The sequence below is a fragment of the Crinia signifera genome, chromosome 4, assembly GCF_055691185.1.
Source record: "Crinia signifera chromosome 4, ASM5569118v1, whole genome shotgun sequence".
Classification (NCBI taxonomy): domain Eukaryota; kingdom Metazoa; phylum Chordata; class Amphibia; order Anura; family Myobatrachidae; genus Crinia; species Crinia signifera.
The window spans coordinates 22,919,289-22,935,575 of NC_139220.1; the positions used below are offsets into that span (position 1 = coordinate 22,919,289).

At 45.1% G+C, this 16,287-nt stretch overlaps 1 protein-coding gene across 3 annotated transcripts in view; it reads right to left on the reverse strand.

The window, feature by feature from the left end:
* GABRB2 (gamma-aminobutyric acid type A receptor subunit beta2) overlaps positions 1-14,479 on the reverse strand; it is a 283,146-nt gene extending 268,667 nt beyond the window's left edge. For 2 of the 3 annotated variants that reach the window (XM_083181407.1, XM_083181405.1), the window contains exons 1-3: positions 13,877-14,479; positions 13,603-13,694; positions 12,648-12,715 (exon numbers count right to left, since the gene is read on the reverse strand). In XM_083181407.1, the coding sequence (XP_083037533.1) occupies positions 12,648-12,715; positions 13,603-13,694; positions 13,877-13,953 (237 nt within the window). In that variant the 5' untranslated portion in view covers positions 13,954-14,479. The remainder of the gene's footprint in view (positions 1-12,647; positions 12,716-13,602; positions 13,695-13,876) is intronic. The other variant, XM_083181406.1, reaches the window with a different exon arrangement.
* Positions 14,480-16,287: the final 1,808 nt, after the last annotated feature.

The window sequence follows — 16,287 nt, forward strand, 5'->3', positions numbered from 1 at the left end:
CATAATAGATTAATTTAAGATGAAAAAATCCACTGATGCCAAAGATAACATCTAACATAATTGTGAGGAGATTGGGTGGCTATGAAAGCTTGGTATTCTCCATTCTAGCCAAATCCATATGCTACACAATTAGGGTTGCCAATCTTGAGATTGGGATTGGCAGGTTCCCAGGATTTGGGCCCAAAATTGCCAGGATTTGAATTGGTTGGAGCTTCCAATCCTGGGATTCCGGGATTAGTCTGCACATGCGCTAATCTACTTACAGTCATCACTGAGCACCTGCTCAGACACTGCCTGGCTTCTCCTGACCCCGGCAGCTCTGCACAGCGTGACATCAGAGGTCACACTGCGCAGCCCGGCACTACACCTCTCCACCTGCTGCCGCACTTCACTGACCTTCATTCTCAGCATGCTGCTGCACCTCTCCGACCCTTACTAATGCATTGATCCCAACTGGCTCCTCCTCTCCACTGCACCACCCTGTTGGCTCCACCATGCTGCTGTATGTAAAACTGCGGGGCAGCCGGTTTGGGGAGGGGGAGACTCAATTCCTGGTATGCCGTGAATTCCGGGATTGAACATTTTTCAATCCCGGTATTGAAAAAATAGCCTGGGATTGGCATCCGTATACATGTTTGAGGCACATGTGTACGTCTGATGCAACCCAAGTTTTACAGGCAACAGTACTCCTTATTGCCATAGTACTAGTCGGACCAACCACTGGGAAGAAGCCCGAGTACTCTTTTTTGGGCAGGGATAACTTGACATGCTAAAGGGAGGTGACACTCAGCTACCACTAAATAAGCAACTGAGAAAACAAAAGTCACAAATAAACATGCCACAGAGAACTAACCAGCCCCCCCCCCCCCCCCAAAAAAAAACACCACAATGAGTAGGGTGGAGAATCCTGCAGTTAGAGGATGATGAGGAAGCCTGTCCCACTCACCTAAATAAACAAAAAACTCATCCTGGTTGGTCCCTGGCTGGACCCTATAAATCATACTTGCCTATTTTTGAAAACTAGTTTCAGGGAGATTATAGTTGGTAGTAGAATTTTGCACAGCACCCCATTGAGGGGGCGTGTCATGTTCCACCCAGAGGGCGTGTCTAGTTCCATATATGGAGAGAATGTGAAAAGAGATTGTGAACGTGGCACCTAGAAGCGTGGGTGTGTACTGCTACATCTGAGAGGAATCTTTTAAAATGACTTATATCCAAATGTAGATGAGCCCAAAGCAGTTAGTAAGAGATACTATACTTGGTACAGTGCTGGGAAATGGTGCTGATGATTCACTGTAAATGTTTCTGTCTCTCATTCCTTTTTTCCCCAAAAATGTAACAGTGTAATGTGCGCTGGGTGACAAGAGGGAGATTGTTAGACTAACGAGGGAGAGAGGGAGATTGCTGCTATTTCAGGGAGTCTCCTGCAGAATGCAGAAGGGGAGGTAACTATGATGTAACAGTGTAATGTGGGCTAGGTGACATGAGGGAGATTGTAAGACTAATGAGGGAGAGAGGGAGATTGCTGCTATTTCAGGGAGTCTCCTGCAGAATGCAGGATGGGAGGTAACTATGATGTAACAGTGTAATGTGGGCTAGGTGACATGAGGGAGATTGTTAGACTAATAAGGGAGAGAGGGAGATTGCTGCTATTTCAGGGAGTCTCCTGCAGAATGCAGAAGGGGAGGTAACTATGATGTAACAGTGTAATGTGGGCTAGGTGACATGAGGAAGATTGTAAGACTAATGAGGGAGAGAGGGAGATTGCTGCTATTTCAGGGAGTCTCCTGCAGAATGCAGGAGGGGGTAACTATGCTATAAATAACTGACAATCAAATTTGAAAATGTAAACAACGGTATTGGATCCTCAACTGTCATTAACATCAACTTCCCTGATGGAATAGTCACTTATGTAGCATCAAGCTGTAGTTAACAGCCTCCAGTTACCTAAACATCCAGAAGATATAGCATATACTTAAGACAATGGCTATGGGTATTTCAAGTATGCATTAGGAGGAGACATGGCAACATACTTTAGAATGGCAAAACGACAGCACAATTATTTGTCAAACCAGTAACATTAACTGACGTGTATGGAATGAGGCATTCATTGCTGAGGCTCGGAGGACAGGTTGCGCAACGAGACTCCAATAGTTCACATTGCTAATCATCAATAAACTCAAGGTCAAATTGGCCATTAAAAATCACATTCAAGGTTAACTGTTTACTATAAAATTTGTATTCAGAAATATTTTAAACACTATTTAAATAAATTTTTCAAACTTCAATGCAAGACTGCCTCAAGGGCACTGGATACATGTCCTCTGCTGCCCTAATACCAACCTTAGGACCTAAGTCAGCCAACCAGGGAACCTGTAGGTTCATAATCCAGCTTTAAATAGCAGATCCAGGAACTGATTCATGCCCGATCAGATGGGGATAAATTAGGTCCCGTTTCTGATGGTGGGGGTCTCCGCATGTGCAAGCCCCCTGTGCTAACGCCTTTGGTGAGTATCACGTTAGGTCACCCGGTGAGCAGCGTTTATCTGTTCACAGGCATAAAAGTTCTGATTCAGGCCCGGGGAAGGGAAGTTACACAAAATCAGGGTTGCAACTACGAACTTTGGGGCCCGGGACTGATTTCCCGGGGGCCCCCCTCCCCCCATCACTTACCGCCCGACTCCTGCTGCAGGTTCCCGAAGCACAGGCTTCTTCAATGCAGGATGCCAGCGGCCAATTCAAATGCAGCACTGGCCGGTGAGCCAATCAGAGCTCGTGTACCGCAGCTGATTGGCTAACGGTACACAAGCTCTGATTGGCTCAAAAGCCAGTGCAGCATTTTAATTGGCCGTCGTCGTCTTGCATTGAAGAAGCAGGCAGCACAGTGGAGGCAGCCGGGGGGGGGGGGGGGGGTTGCGGTGGGCAAGATGAGCTGCTGGGGCCTGAGACAGTTGTACCCACAGCACCCCCCTGTCGGTGGCCCTGTACAAAATGATTGAATGATTGCACACAGTGCTATATCACTCATTGAAATAAGTGCAATGATATTGCTGCAAACCAACCATTGTTCTCTATGATTACTCCCGTCTCCCATCAGGTGAGTTTATTAGCGCATTATTTAATCAGGTGACACTAATCACGTAACGGCAGAGACATCCTGCAAAGTGTTTCAGAAAGAGATTATATAAAATTTATCATCGCCTTAAATGGAAGCTGATTGTCTGTCAGACCGATTTCACAATCCTGACATTTCGTTGCAGTGTTCCTAAGTGACAAATATGGGAGTAAAATATCAAAATGTTCTTCATATTCGAGGATATGCAGCATTGCGACGTTTGCATTGAACGTTTGTTACCATGGTAACGTGATACTCTGAAAATAGGCTGAAGATGCCATTGGATTCTACTGCACTGTCTAAAAAAGGGGGACATGCTGTGATACGCACTCAATATATCTGAAGCTGCTGTCAATGGGTTTGTCTGTTTCTATATCAGTGTACTACAGTATATCAATATAATTCATCAGCAAAACTGGCATCAGCAAAACTGATAAACCGAAGACTCGAAGGCAGAAAATGTCCATCCTGTAACAGTAATGGCCGGCATACAAACTGGCAATTCTATCGCCATGCACCGCCCCCCGTCCGTCCGCCAAAGTCCGAGATAATGGGGCACGTGCACGAGACGCGCACGCTCCCCATTCTGTCGGAAGCCCCTGCAGCTGTCTCCCATTGTCATCAATAACCAATACAACTCGCCAAACTAGTCACTTGCCAACTACAATTGCCCTCTTCGCATGACCTTTGTCCTTCCAGTTACCACCTAGCTTTCTTCGCTGTAGAGATGGCCATTGTTGCCATTGCCATCGATGTTTGCCATCGATGGCAATTCTTCAACTGTCCATCGATAGTGCTTAACTATGCAATGGATAACCATCAATATTTTTACATATCGATGGTCATCCATTGTGTTTGATTGATTGGCCTGTGCGGGGCTTCACGGGGGTCGGGGGCGGAGCTATGCTAAGTGTCCCGGGACGTTAAAAAAAAAAAGCTAAACGTTGTTTTGCTATTCCATCGATGGAGGGAAACGATCTGGTTCTCCCCCATCGATGGCAAAAGTATTCGACATCGGCCATGAACCATCGATGATTTTGAATCATCGATGGTCGATGGCCATCCCTACTTCGCTGTCACCTGAAACCTCCTACGCTTCCTGGCCATGTGTGTGTGTGACTCTTGCAGAAAGCAAGTTTTTGGGGCTTAATTTGGCTTCAACTTCCTGACTTACTTTTAGATGAGAATTTCTAAGTAGCCGGCTGGGCATTAAGGTAGGAGGTCACATCTCTACCGTGGCTCAATTTTGTCTGAGCTGGGAGCGTTGGTTAAAAAATCCCACTTTATAATTAACTGCTGGGGCCAGTGGTGAGCCACACCCACTGCCACCAACTGCCATTCCAAAACTGACTCACTGGCAGTTGATGTTGCTCCCCAATTTGAAATTTTGAACTGTATTGCAGCCACTGCACTGGCTAGGACTTCATGGGGAAATTAATGGGGCTGGGTGCCAGTTTCCAGTCCCTAACATAGCCAGAGATTTATAAACTCAGCAGTGATACTTTACTCCCAGGGGCAGCAGACCACACACATTTATTTGGATCCTCCGGTTGTTATAGCAATGGAATACGGTTCTGCGGTTCTCTTATACCCCCTTGTCAATAGAGGTTGCAGTAGGCCATATATTGTCAGGTTGGTGACTGGTTTCTGCTAAGTGTTAACAACTCATGAGCTGTTGTCTGCACATAATCCTAATGGTTATTCTGGCTTTGATCTGTAGTATTGATTCTATTATTAAGCAACCATAATTTTGCTTATCTTTAGATATCCTGAAACATTATGGCAGGTATTCAATGCGGCCGGTGAGGGGGTTAAACAGCGAGGATTGCAGAAAACCAGCGATCCTCGCTGTTTAACCCCTGCGCCGGCCGCTCGCTCTATTCAATGTTCTGGGGAAATCCTCGCCGTCACAGGACAGCGAGAATTCCCCAAAACAGCGAGACCCGTGGCTAATGCAGGAAACTCGCTGTATTTAGCCGCGAGTCTCGCTGGTTCAGGAGCCGCATACGCCGATTCCCCCTCGCTCAAAAAAATGGAGTGAGGGGGAATTGGCGTTTGAGGGGGCTGCGTTGAATACCATCAGGGTGAGGTGTGACAGCGATCAGGAAGCTCTACTCGCTGTTACCACTCGCCCACAGCATTGAATACCTGCCTATGTGTTCCTGCAGTACGTCGCTGTAGCATGTGTGGGATGGGTGGAAGAGGTACACATTCAAAATTAGATCTAGGCCCATAGAGAAAGTCAACACATCGGCCTGAGCAGCAAATTCTAAGTATTACAGCACTAGTACTAGCGCAATTCCGGAAATGTCTGAGCAGTAATTTTTTTATATATGTAAATCAGTCTGTCTGGCCGACAGAGGGGATTCTGGGCACCTGCTATGTTTTCTTCCGTATAACGGATGCTAATATCACTGTACTTGGACGTTATCTACAGAATGCTATGGTGATATGAGGACATATTAATCATTTATGTGGAATTGGTCCTGGTATTAATAATTTCTTATAAAAAAAAAATGATCACAGCAATGAGACATTTAGGATTTTCTGAAGTTACCATTAAAAACATGCAGGGAGAGCGGCTTCGATGGGAGCCTGACGCTACCCTTGAATTCGCGACAAGGCTTCACTACTCTGCATGTGTTAGAGATATCTGATACTGGGGCCGATGTATTAAGCCTTAACAAGAGATAAATGCAAGGGTGATAAGGAGAGATAAACGTCCAGCCAATCAGCTCCTTGCTAAATGACCCACAAGTACAGGTACCTTCATATTTAATGGTTCAAGCACAGACATTCTTGTAGAGCATTTTCTCTTAGATGAATTTCTTACCATCGTGTATGAATTTGGAGAACCTCATATGGCTACTGGATATTTAAGTAGGCAATTGCCCAATTTTGCCTTGAGCCTTCCAACATGGCTGAGATAATGATGCTACTATAGTGATTGTTGGTCAAGGCAGTCACAAAGTGATCATTATTTGCCTATGTACGCAATGTTCCAACCTCATTAACAGAACCCAACTATGCTGGAAGCCAACTGTTTGCCCGGCCTGGACTCCAAATCCCTGGATTTCATTCTCTTTGGCAATCTACATCTTGGCAGATTGGACAGTGATTGCTCCAGAACATGTGTGATCAACCTCGATGTCTACTTTTCTCCTGGAGGTGCACCAAGAGGAGAAAGCTATTAAAACAAGCAAAAGTATTGGTCCCCCTGGCATTATGGGATTTAAATTGTTTCTCCATCTGCCACGACTTGAATCAGCCATGGATAAATGATGAACAGACAATGGGGCTAATTCTAGTTCACACGCTCCCCCGCACATTCGCACAGGGAGAGATGTTTTCTTTCTGCGCATGCAAATGATGCTTTATGCGCATGTGCAGGGTACCTGGGTGAACAGATTGGGAGACTTACATAGTCGCCGGCTCAGTCGAATGGGACTGTAGGGGCTGGGGGCGTGGGGCGGTGGGCCCAGGTGTCACCCATGGGAACGTCCAGCATTTCATGAAAATGCTGGGTGTTTTCATGGGAACTCGGGCGAGAGGAGGTGTGTCAAGGGCACGCGGCTGACATCACATAACATCAGCCTCCCGTCCTGTCTTCAGCGGAATAGCCTGAAGAAAAAAACCTGAAGAAATAATTTGATGGACGACGACCATGTGCCAGCGGGATATGTGAGGGGATGTGTCTTCGTGAGGCAAGTGTGGTCTTCAAAACACCATCAAAGGTGCCTGTTGGTAGCCAAAAGGAAGACCTACAGAAGCTGTTGAGAAACGATTGTGGTCCAGCCTGGGCTGCATGTATATTTTATAATAATGAGAAACAAATAAATGAAACATAAATTAGTAACTTTGTGATACAAAATGTAATTTGTGTTTTGCATGTGTATGGATGTATTTTTTTCATATATCCATCCAAGTCAGGGTTGGTCCAAACTCAGTTGGATCCGTCTTTCCATGAAATGAGATGTTTCAGAGTGGGAAATGGGTGGTAACAATGGAATAGCATGGAACTATCCTGGATTGTGGGGTGGAAATGTCCTTAGTGTATCATCAAAGCTCTGTGTGAGTCATGCTTACCAAGAAAGTTAGTCTGTTTTTGATGGAACTCTTGCAGTTATCATGTGGCTGGTGCAAATGCCATTACTAATGATTATGGTTATGATGACAGCCAAGGCAAAATCAAATTGCAGCTTCCCACTTGTAGATATACAGGATACTGCATTAGCTTTAGTAAATCTAGCATTAGTAAGGGTCACATTCAACATGTTAAATATTCTTAGGATTGAACTCACCATGATAAACAGTAAGTTTTCTTTAAAATACGGACCTATTAATTATGCCCTCTTTACCTAATGATGTTTCCTCTGTGAATGTTGAAATTAGACGATGATCATCTTTGAAGAGGTCTTTTGGGTGGGGGGGGGGGTAATTTGATCCCAGTCCACGACCATTTGGATTTTTAACATAACCAGCCGTTACATTACATTTCCATAGAGCAGGGAGGTGACTTTGCTAGGGCCCATGTGGCCCAACCAATCAGAGGGGTTTATGTACTAAGATAGGTATTCTATTGAAAATGGAATGTTGCTATAGGCAACCAATCAAATTCTATCTATTGTCTTCTAGAAGGTGATAAATAAGAAGTAGAATCTGATTGTTTGCTGTGGGCACTATCCCATCTTAGTCAATATACAGTACCACAAAGGCTCATGTCATTTATGTTGACAAAGACAGAACTATACACTTGTAGATCAGCATTCCTGCTATACTGTCCTATAGTTGGAAACATATATGTTATTATCCATTGAGGGACTACAAGTTGCAGAATGGGTGAATATTGCACTTATGAAAGTCTCTCAGCAACAATCCAATTCTATCTGAGCTTTAAAGATATATGGGAAGCAATTTATAGGACATACATTATTAATATCTACATTTCATTCCGTTTCCCCGGCATATTTCTAGTCTACCTATTACACAGGGGTCATGATACATATGTATTGTATATTATATACTGTATGTTCCATGGTTTTGTGTAATGTCATACAGTATGCATTGATTTTTATTAAATGTATCTTGGGTACTTGTTTCCTAGAACGGCGCTCATCGCGGGCATCGCATGTACATCGCATGCCATTATAATGGCATGCGATGCGATCGATGCGATGGCCGCGATTTTACATAGAAATGCATGGTAAAATGTAAATTGCGTCAGTCGCATCGCATGCGGCCAAAAAAATCGCATGCGATGCGACCGACGTGATTACCGATTTTACATAGGGAACAATGTTAAATGGCCCAATTGACCCGATTTTACATAGGGAACAATGTTAAATGGCTCACAGACCCCAAATAGCCACAGTGAAGTGTGAAATGGCCCCCCCAATTGTTAACGCCACCCCACGATCAACGTCAACCCGAAGCGTGGCGAGCGCAGTGGTACGCGTCCTCCATCCTTTTCATACCCCCACTATCCACGTCAGCGTGGAGTTGAGAATAGAAAGTGTGGCGAGCGCTGCGAGCCACCGAGCCCGAAGCGTGGCGAGCGCAGCGCGCCCGGTGAGGGGACGCGGAATACGAGCCCGAAGCGTGGCGAGCGGACGCGGAATACATGTTAAGTAATCCGTGTCCACTCGCGGGGCTCGCTGCGCTCGCCACGCTTCGGGAGCGTGTTCCGTGTCCCCTCGCGGGGCTTGCTACACTCGCCACGCTTCGGGCTCGGTGGCTCGCAGCGCTCGCCACACTTTCTATTCTCAACTCAACGCCGACGTGGATAGTGGGGGTATGAAAAGGTCGGAGGACACGTACCGCCGCCCCTCGCGGGCTCGCTTCGGGTTGACGTTGATTGTGGGGTGACGTTAACAATTGGGGGGGGCCATTTCACACTTCAGGGTGGCTATTTGGGGTCTGTGGGCCATTTAACATTGTTCCCTATGTAAAATTGCGGTAATCGCGTCGGTCGCATCGCATGTGATTTTTTGGGCCGCATGCGATGCGACCGACGCAATTTTTTTCCTTGCGATGCCTAAGATCAAAATCATGGGCGCCGTTCTAGGAAACAAGTACCGTATCTTGTATTATTATCTTGATGTGAGTATTCTATTATGGACCCTAAGGGACATAGGGGGTTATTTTGGTTCACTCTTTCTGACAAATTCCTTGGACAACACCAGGCGCACTGCAGGGGGGCAGATGTTACTTGTGCAGAGAGAGTTAGATTTGGGTGGGGTTTTACTTCAAAGTGAGATCTATATTGCAGTGTAGAAATCAAGCAGTCAGTATTTTCCCTGCACAGAAACAAAATAACTCACCCAAATCTATCTGCACCTGTTACATCTGCCCCCCTGCAGAGCACATGGTTTTGTCCATTAGAGAGTGATTGTGCCTTTCCGAGTGAATCAGAATAACCCCCATAGTCGCAATGCAAACCAAAATTATTTTTGGGCCATAGATCAAATACTGTAAGTTTAAAAATCTACAGCCATGATGAATATTACACACACCTATGATTGGTGGGGGATTGCCACTTGGGTGGTGGGAGCAGCAAGGTGAAGTTTTGCCTAGGGTGCCAAAAAATGTCAAACCAGGGACCGCATACCCTGAAAAACCTTGACCCTGAGAAGATTATTTGCACAGACAGAAATGGGACCCCACTGACTGATGGGACAGACAGAAATGCAGGCAGGACTAAAAAAAAGACTAAAACATTTTCAAGGGGGGCTGATTGGATATATTATAGAGTAGTAACTGCTTCCTTGGAGACCCCTGATCTCTTGCTGGGTCCTCTGATACTACAACACTGGATCACTATGCAACACTATCGGCCGGCTATGTAACCTTGAGGTCATGCAAGTTGGCCACCGCAGGTCCGTCGCTGAGACCGGGAAAGATAGAGACCCATAGCCTTGACACTCCGACATGCCTCCGTTTTGTAGAACAGATCCCATCACTGCTCCCTCCCCCAAACATATACTGCACATGCTCAGTATGTATACGCAATACGCAATGGACCGAACATTGTGTTTAATTGCTACGGGACCTGAATCAAGCTCAGTAATTGGAGACTTTCTCACAGATCAGAGAAAGACACAAGCTGGACTGAGGGACCATCACCCTGAGTGCCAGTAGGCAGCACAAAGGCCTGACAGGCATAGCGATAAATCATTTATAGACAGAAGTTGAACTACTGTAAGTTATACACTGACAGTGCTAGGCGGCAGATCAGGAATACACACTGACAAGTCACCCAGTCTGTCCTACTACTTCCTGAACTAGTTCAGCTCCGCCCCACTGCTGACAGCCTCCCGCTGATCCCAAAGTTCTTGTACGACCAGGAAGGTGCACAACTATACGCCCAGTAGGGAGGGGTGTTCTGGACAACAGGAATGAAACAAACAGCCAATTGGCTCCTAACTACCACTTTTCAAACCCAGCCTGTAACATGGCAGTTAGAGCTGATTGGCAGATTTTTTTTGATACATCTGTCCCTTAATCTGAATACTAATTATCAACAGCAATACGTTTTCATTTGGCATCCCTCCAGGAATGTCATCACAATATCAACATCAGTTCTGCCGATCCAATAAACCGCTGAGTGATTGCAGGATCGGTGAGCACCCAAACACACTGAGCAATCGCTAGCTCTTTAACAGCACCGGGAGGCCAGGAATGAGATACAGTAGTACATGCAATCAGATATCCTGCATACACACTATCCAATTATTTGGCCGACCAGCCAATAATCAGCTAATACACCTGATAATTATATAGTGCCTACCTCAGAGACCAGGCCCATACAGTCAACAGCACGTACACACTGGGCCTTATTCAGATCTGAGCTCAGTACAAATATGTTCGGAAAATGGGCAAAACCATGTGCACTGCAGGCGGGGCAGATGTAACATGTGCAGAGAGAGTTCAAATTGGGTGGGGTGTGTTCAAACTGAAATCTGAATTGCAGCGTAAAAATAATGCAGCCAGTATTTACCCTGCACAGAAACAGAATAACTCACACAGATCTAACTCTCTCTATACATGTTACATCTGCCCCACCTGCACTGCACATGGTTTTGCCCATTTTCCGAACACATTTGTACTGAGCTCAGATCTGAATAAGGCCCTATGTTACAATAATTATGCTTCTGTGGAAAGAAAGAGTATACAAATAGCATCAGCACACAATAACTGTGAAAAAAACGTCAACATATCAGTCAATCAATCGCGTTACCACCTAGTAAATACCAAATTGCCCTTACCCGATGCTCCAGGGGTTGCACTGGGCTGTTTATACTATAACTCCTCCTTTCAACTTACAACTCAGAGTACAGTAGGAGGGGGTGGGGATGTAAGAGCAGGAGGACCAATCACAAGTCACAGTCAAGTGGCTGCAGCTTGTAATTGGTCATCCCTCTCATTCATCCCAAATGCTGTCTTTTGAAGTTGGCTGGTCATGTTTTTTTTTTTCCAGTTCTATATTACAAAATCCACAGAGAATATGAAAAAAAAAATAGAAACTGCAGAATCCCCCTAAGACTACCACCATTTGTAAAGTACTTTATTTAGTTCCTTAATTAACATTTCCAAACCATTAATTCCTGAATGCCTTTGTGTATTAAATATAGCACACCATTATCTTGGTCTGGAGAACCATTTCTCCTGCACACTGGCAGTTAGGAGCCTCTGATCACACCTTAAAATAGTTTACGCACACAGTTTCTGTGACACCTTATGAACCAGCAGCAATTTTTATCCCATTTCAAAATGTTGCTGCTTGCCAATGTCGTTTGTATAATACAGAGTAACCTTAAGTGAACCCCCAGTCAACTCTACACCCCTTATACAGCAAAACCGAGCACAATGTCAAACATTACATCACCGGGTACGTGCACATTGTAAGTATGACTCATCTTCAATTGCTTCATTGTGGTAAAACAAATAAAAGTAATGCACAGTTCTGCAACATTGATTGCACGATCCCTGATCTCTAGTCTATAAACTGATAGATTTAAGATGGAAAGTTAATTTGTTCTGTGATCTGTAGTGCAACATATATGTCAGCAGGGGGTGCTGTTGCATGAAGTAAGCAAGCCAAAAGAGCTGTTTCTTGAATTTCAACTAAGTAATCAAAAACTACTATATATGTTGAAAGTGACTGTATTATAAGGCTGTCAGTTAGGTGCTCGGAGATGAGACTTTATGCCACCGATATTTGATAGAAAAACGAAAGCAGACCGATCATTAAGAACTCCAACTGGCCAAGCGGAGTTTGGGAGACTTCACCTACCTGTATGTAAGATCTGAAATTCTAATCCCTGACACATCATTGTCATGTGTCATCTGTGCTCAGAATTGCCAAACATCAATGATACCGAAACCTTTAACAAACCCAGCGTCATGACAAATGTAGCCAAGAACCATTGCACAGAAAGCAATGTATACAATGGTGTGGGTCGCTGTAGAATATTCATTACCCAAACTATTAACCGCTTATTGTTGGAATAATGAGTCAAAACGAAACACTTACCATATTGACTTCTGACACCATGTCGATGCTAGCAATGTCTATATTCATGCCGACAGCCACAGGAGGTCCTACGAGGCAACAAGAAGGTTCACATTGAGATCTCTCTAAGAACTTAACTCTTTCCTGCCTGATCAAACTATTGATTGCAGCCTTTACAGCAGCTTACCCTCTCCCCTGGGCATGATGGATCTTTAAATGCATACAAATGAGGGGGCTTATATCCCCTTTTAATTCAATAACTACAATGTATTCGGGATATATAAGGTTCTGCCTTGCTCCATGGAACATTCAATAATAACTCAAATAAATAACTGTGTATAAGAATATATAAAGCTGTGTTTATTTGCCTGGGACGGTGTTCTATACAGGTTTATAATGTAGCATTGTAGATGAGTCAACAGGAAGCTCTTTAAAAAATAACAGAATCCAATGGCATTAAAAACTATTTCAAAGTACAGGCAGGCATAAGGATATTATTACACCCTGATGCTCCACACACACACATACATACAAACACACACACACACACACACATATACACACACACACACACACACATACACACATCAAATGATAATGCTCTGTGCCCTAAAAACAGGGCTACAGTTTAGGCTGGACTGCTTACCACGCTGCAAGGTAAAAAGCAAGAGGCTGCTTAATTGTGATCCAGCAAAACAACAATATACACACTGTACTGTACAAAGTGGCATCTTGTAGGCATATACATGGGATGTGGTTGAGGTGAGAGGATGGTGTGCAGAGGATAAGGGGAAGAAAAATCAATTTAAGTTTGGCTCAGTTGCAGCAGGTTACAGACACAGCAGCAGTATCGCAGGCACACACACACACACACACGCACACATACATATATATATACCTATAATTCTGTATAATAACTATAGCTAAGCCGGACAGATAACATTCTTCTCCATTTGGGCTAGATACTGTACCGTACCTCCGAAATCTGGCCTCAGACGGATGTCATACCCTTTCAAGAGTCTATCCACAGTCTCTTTAACCAGTGACATATTGCTGGGATCATTGGCACTAAAAAAAAAAAGACAATGAATAAAATGATTATAAAAATAAAATAAAAACACAAGACACCATCAATGGGTTACAAGCACATCACAGCAAATTTGAGGTTTATTGCAAGTGATACAACAGGGACCCCCCCCCCCCCCTTTCCTTCTCCCCCCCCCCCTCCCCCCCAATCTGCAATCACTTACCTCTGTGCACAGACCATTGCAATGATCACTTGGAAGGACCAGATGCCGGCGTAGCCTCTTTTCTTGATCCTCAACATCCCTTTAGCTTTGGATAATGATTTAGGGCTTTCAGCGAAGAGCAGGAGACATCCAACTTATTGTGACCAGTGCAGTAATTCTGAGCAGCTAGGCATGCGCAGCATCACTCATTGCAACATCAAAGAGGAGCAATGCTGTCTGGCCACCGACATGAGGGGACAGGGGGGGTGCAAAGGGGGGGCCCCCTCCCCAACTTTTAGGCAGCCTCTTCACCTTAGCCCCCCTCCCCAGCTCAGTGACCCCTGCGGCTGGGTGGTGTGTATATATATATGAAGGCTGACGATGACTTGTCCCCCCGTGCTGCCTGTGCTCAGTGCGGAAGGCAGCAGCTACTTGTCTCTGTACTGCTGCTGATGCTGACACGGAGGCTGCTGCTGCTGCTGATGTGGGAGTGGAGTGGAGGAGAGGGGTGGAGAGGGGGGAGTGTGGTGGGGAAAGGAACACTGCATTCCAGATTCCACGGAGCCAGGCTATGGGAGATAGGCAGCTGTCGTCAATCCCGTGCCAGTCCCTCGCACTGGGGCAGCTGAGATGCTTCTGCACCACCACCACTACTAGCAGCATCAGCAGCATGCACCAGCCGAGGGAGAGGCTGGGCACTCAGCAGCAGCAGAGCCATGTATTATTGATTGTGTGTAGCGCGCACATATGCCGCAGCGCTGTACAGGGAAACGTGTGGCAGACCCTCACAAGCAGCCCCCCTGGCCCAGGGCAGCTTGCCCTCTGTTCACCAATCACAGGCACTGGGACACATGCTAGGGGATAGACATTTATTTTATTTATTTACTTATTTATTTATTTACAAATATGTTTTTGAATAGTTGTATTTTCTCCTCAAATAACCCCCCCCCCTTCCATGCTAGTGAAAGTTCTCCATGTGTTTCCTAAGTAGTCACGCTGTATAGAATGAAAGAGTATATATATATATATATATATATATATATATATATATATATCTCAAATATATATACAGTATACAAATAAAGATTAATACACACCTAAAATGTATATTGTATATTTAAATGGCAACTAAAAATACTTTTTATTTACTAGATGAAATAAGCCACATTAAATCAGTGCCTTATATACCACAGCTATATCTGGAAGCATTTCAGAAGTCAAATGGTGGACATGATGTTTTTTTTCACTTTTTATGAGCCGACATGCGCCGACAGACCCTACCATCCGCTAGGGCGTGGTGGGAGAATAGACTAGTGTTCCAAGCGTAGCAAGGCACCGTGCCCGAAGCATGGCGGGCGTAGCGGCGCACTGATGCGGTATCCATGGCAACCATGTCGACATTGCTCACGTCGAGCTTACAACCCTGTCGACCATAAGCATGTCAACCTATTTGAGGTGTCGACCTTTAATGGTCGACCCAATGGCCCATACCCGTTTAAATTAGCGCAAAAGAAAAAAAACCTGAAATGATAGATGATATAAATTCATGTATTTCTACCTTTCCGCTGGAAATGACTCCGTTTTCGGTTTATTTGACGTTTTGAATGCTACAACTTACATACTGTATATCTGACTACTTAAAAGCCGGTCAAATTGACGGTTTCTGCAATCTACTTTCACTTTGAGCTGTGACAGTTTTTTCTTTCACTGTGAGCTGTGACCGTTTTAAGCCCACACGCTCTCCACCCCCACCCCCAGTCCCTATCCGCTCCTACCTCCAATCTCTGTCTTCACAGCTCCCTCTATCTTCATATCCAGCAAGTTTAAAACAGATCAGAAAAAATTGCTTTCAATTTCTGTTATGACCTCTTTTAGCGCAGTCATTTTTCCCGTAAAGTGACCTCTAGTGGTCACTTGTGGTAATTAATCTCATTGAGGTGAGGAGAGGTTAGCCTTTTATATATATGGATAAGATGTATACACACATTTTAATCTTTTTGGTTTACACATTTTCTACAACTTGGTTTGACGTTAACATTTTTCATCTCTTGGACGGTTCTGTACGTTTTCCTTTATGTTGCATCTGCTGTATATCGGAGCAGCGGCGTAACTATAGCCCCCACATGCACAGCGCCCCCCTGCGGTGGCGCCGGGGGCTGCGGTGCTATAGTTAAACCCCCCTCAATCCCCCGCAGACTTACCTATCGCGCTGGTCCTGGCGGCTCCGTTCTTCTGCTGAGGACCACCACAAAATGGCCGCCCCCATATAGCACACAGTTCTCTGAAACTGTCTGCTGTATGGGGGCGGCCATTTTCTGGTGGTCCTCAGCAGAAGAAAGAAGCCCCCGGGACCAGTGCGATAGGTAAGGCTGTGGGGGATTGAGGGAGGGGGGGTTTGCATGGGCGGCAGGGTAGGGGTGCTTGGCGGGGCG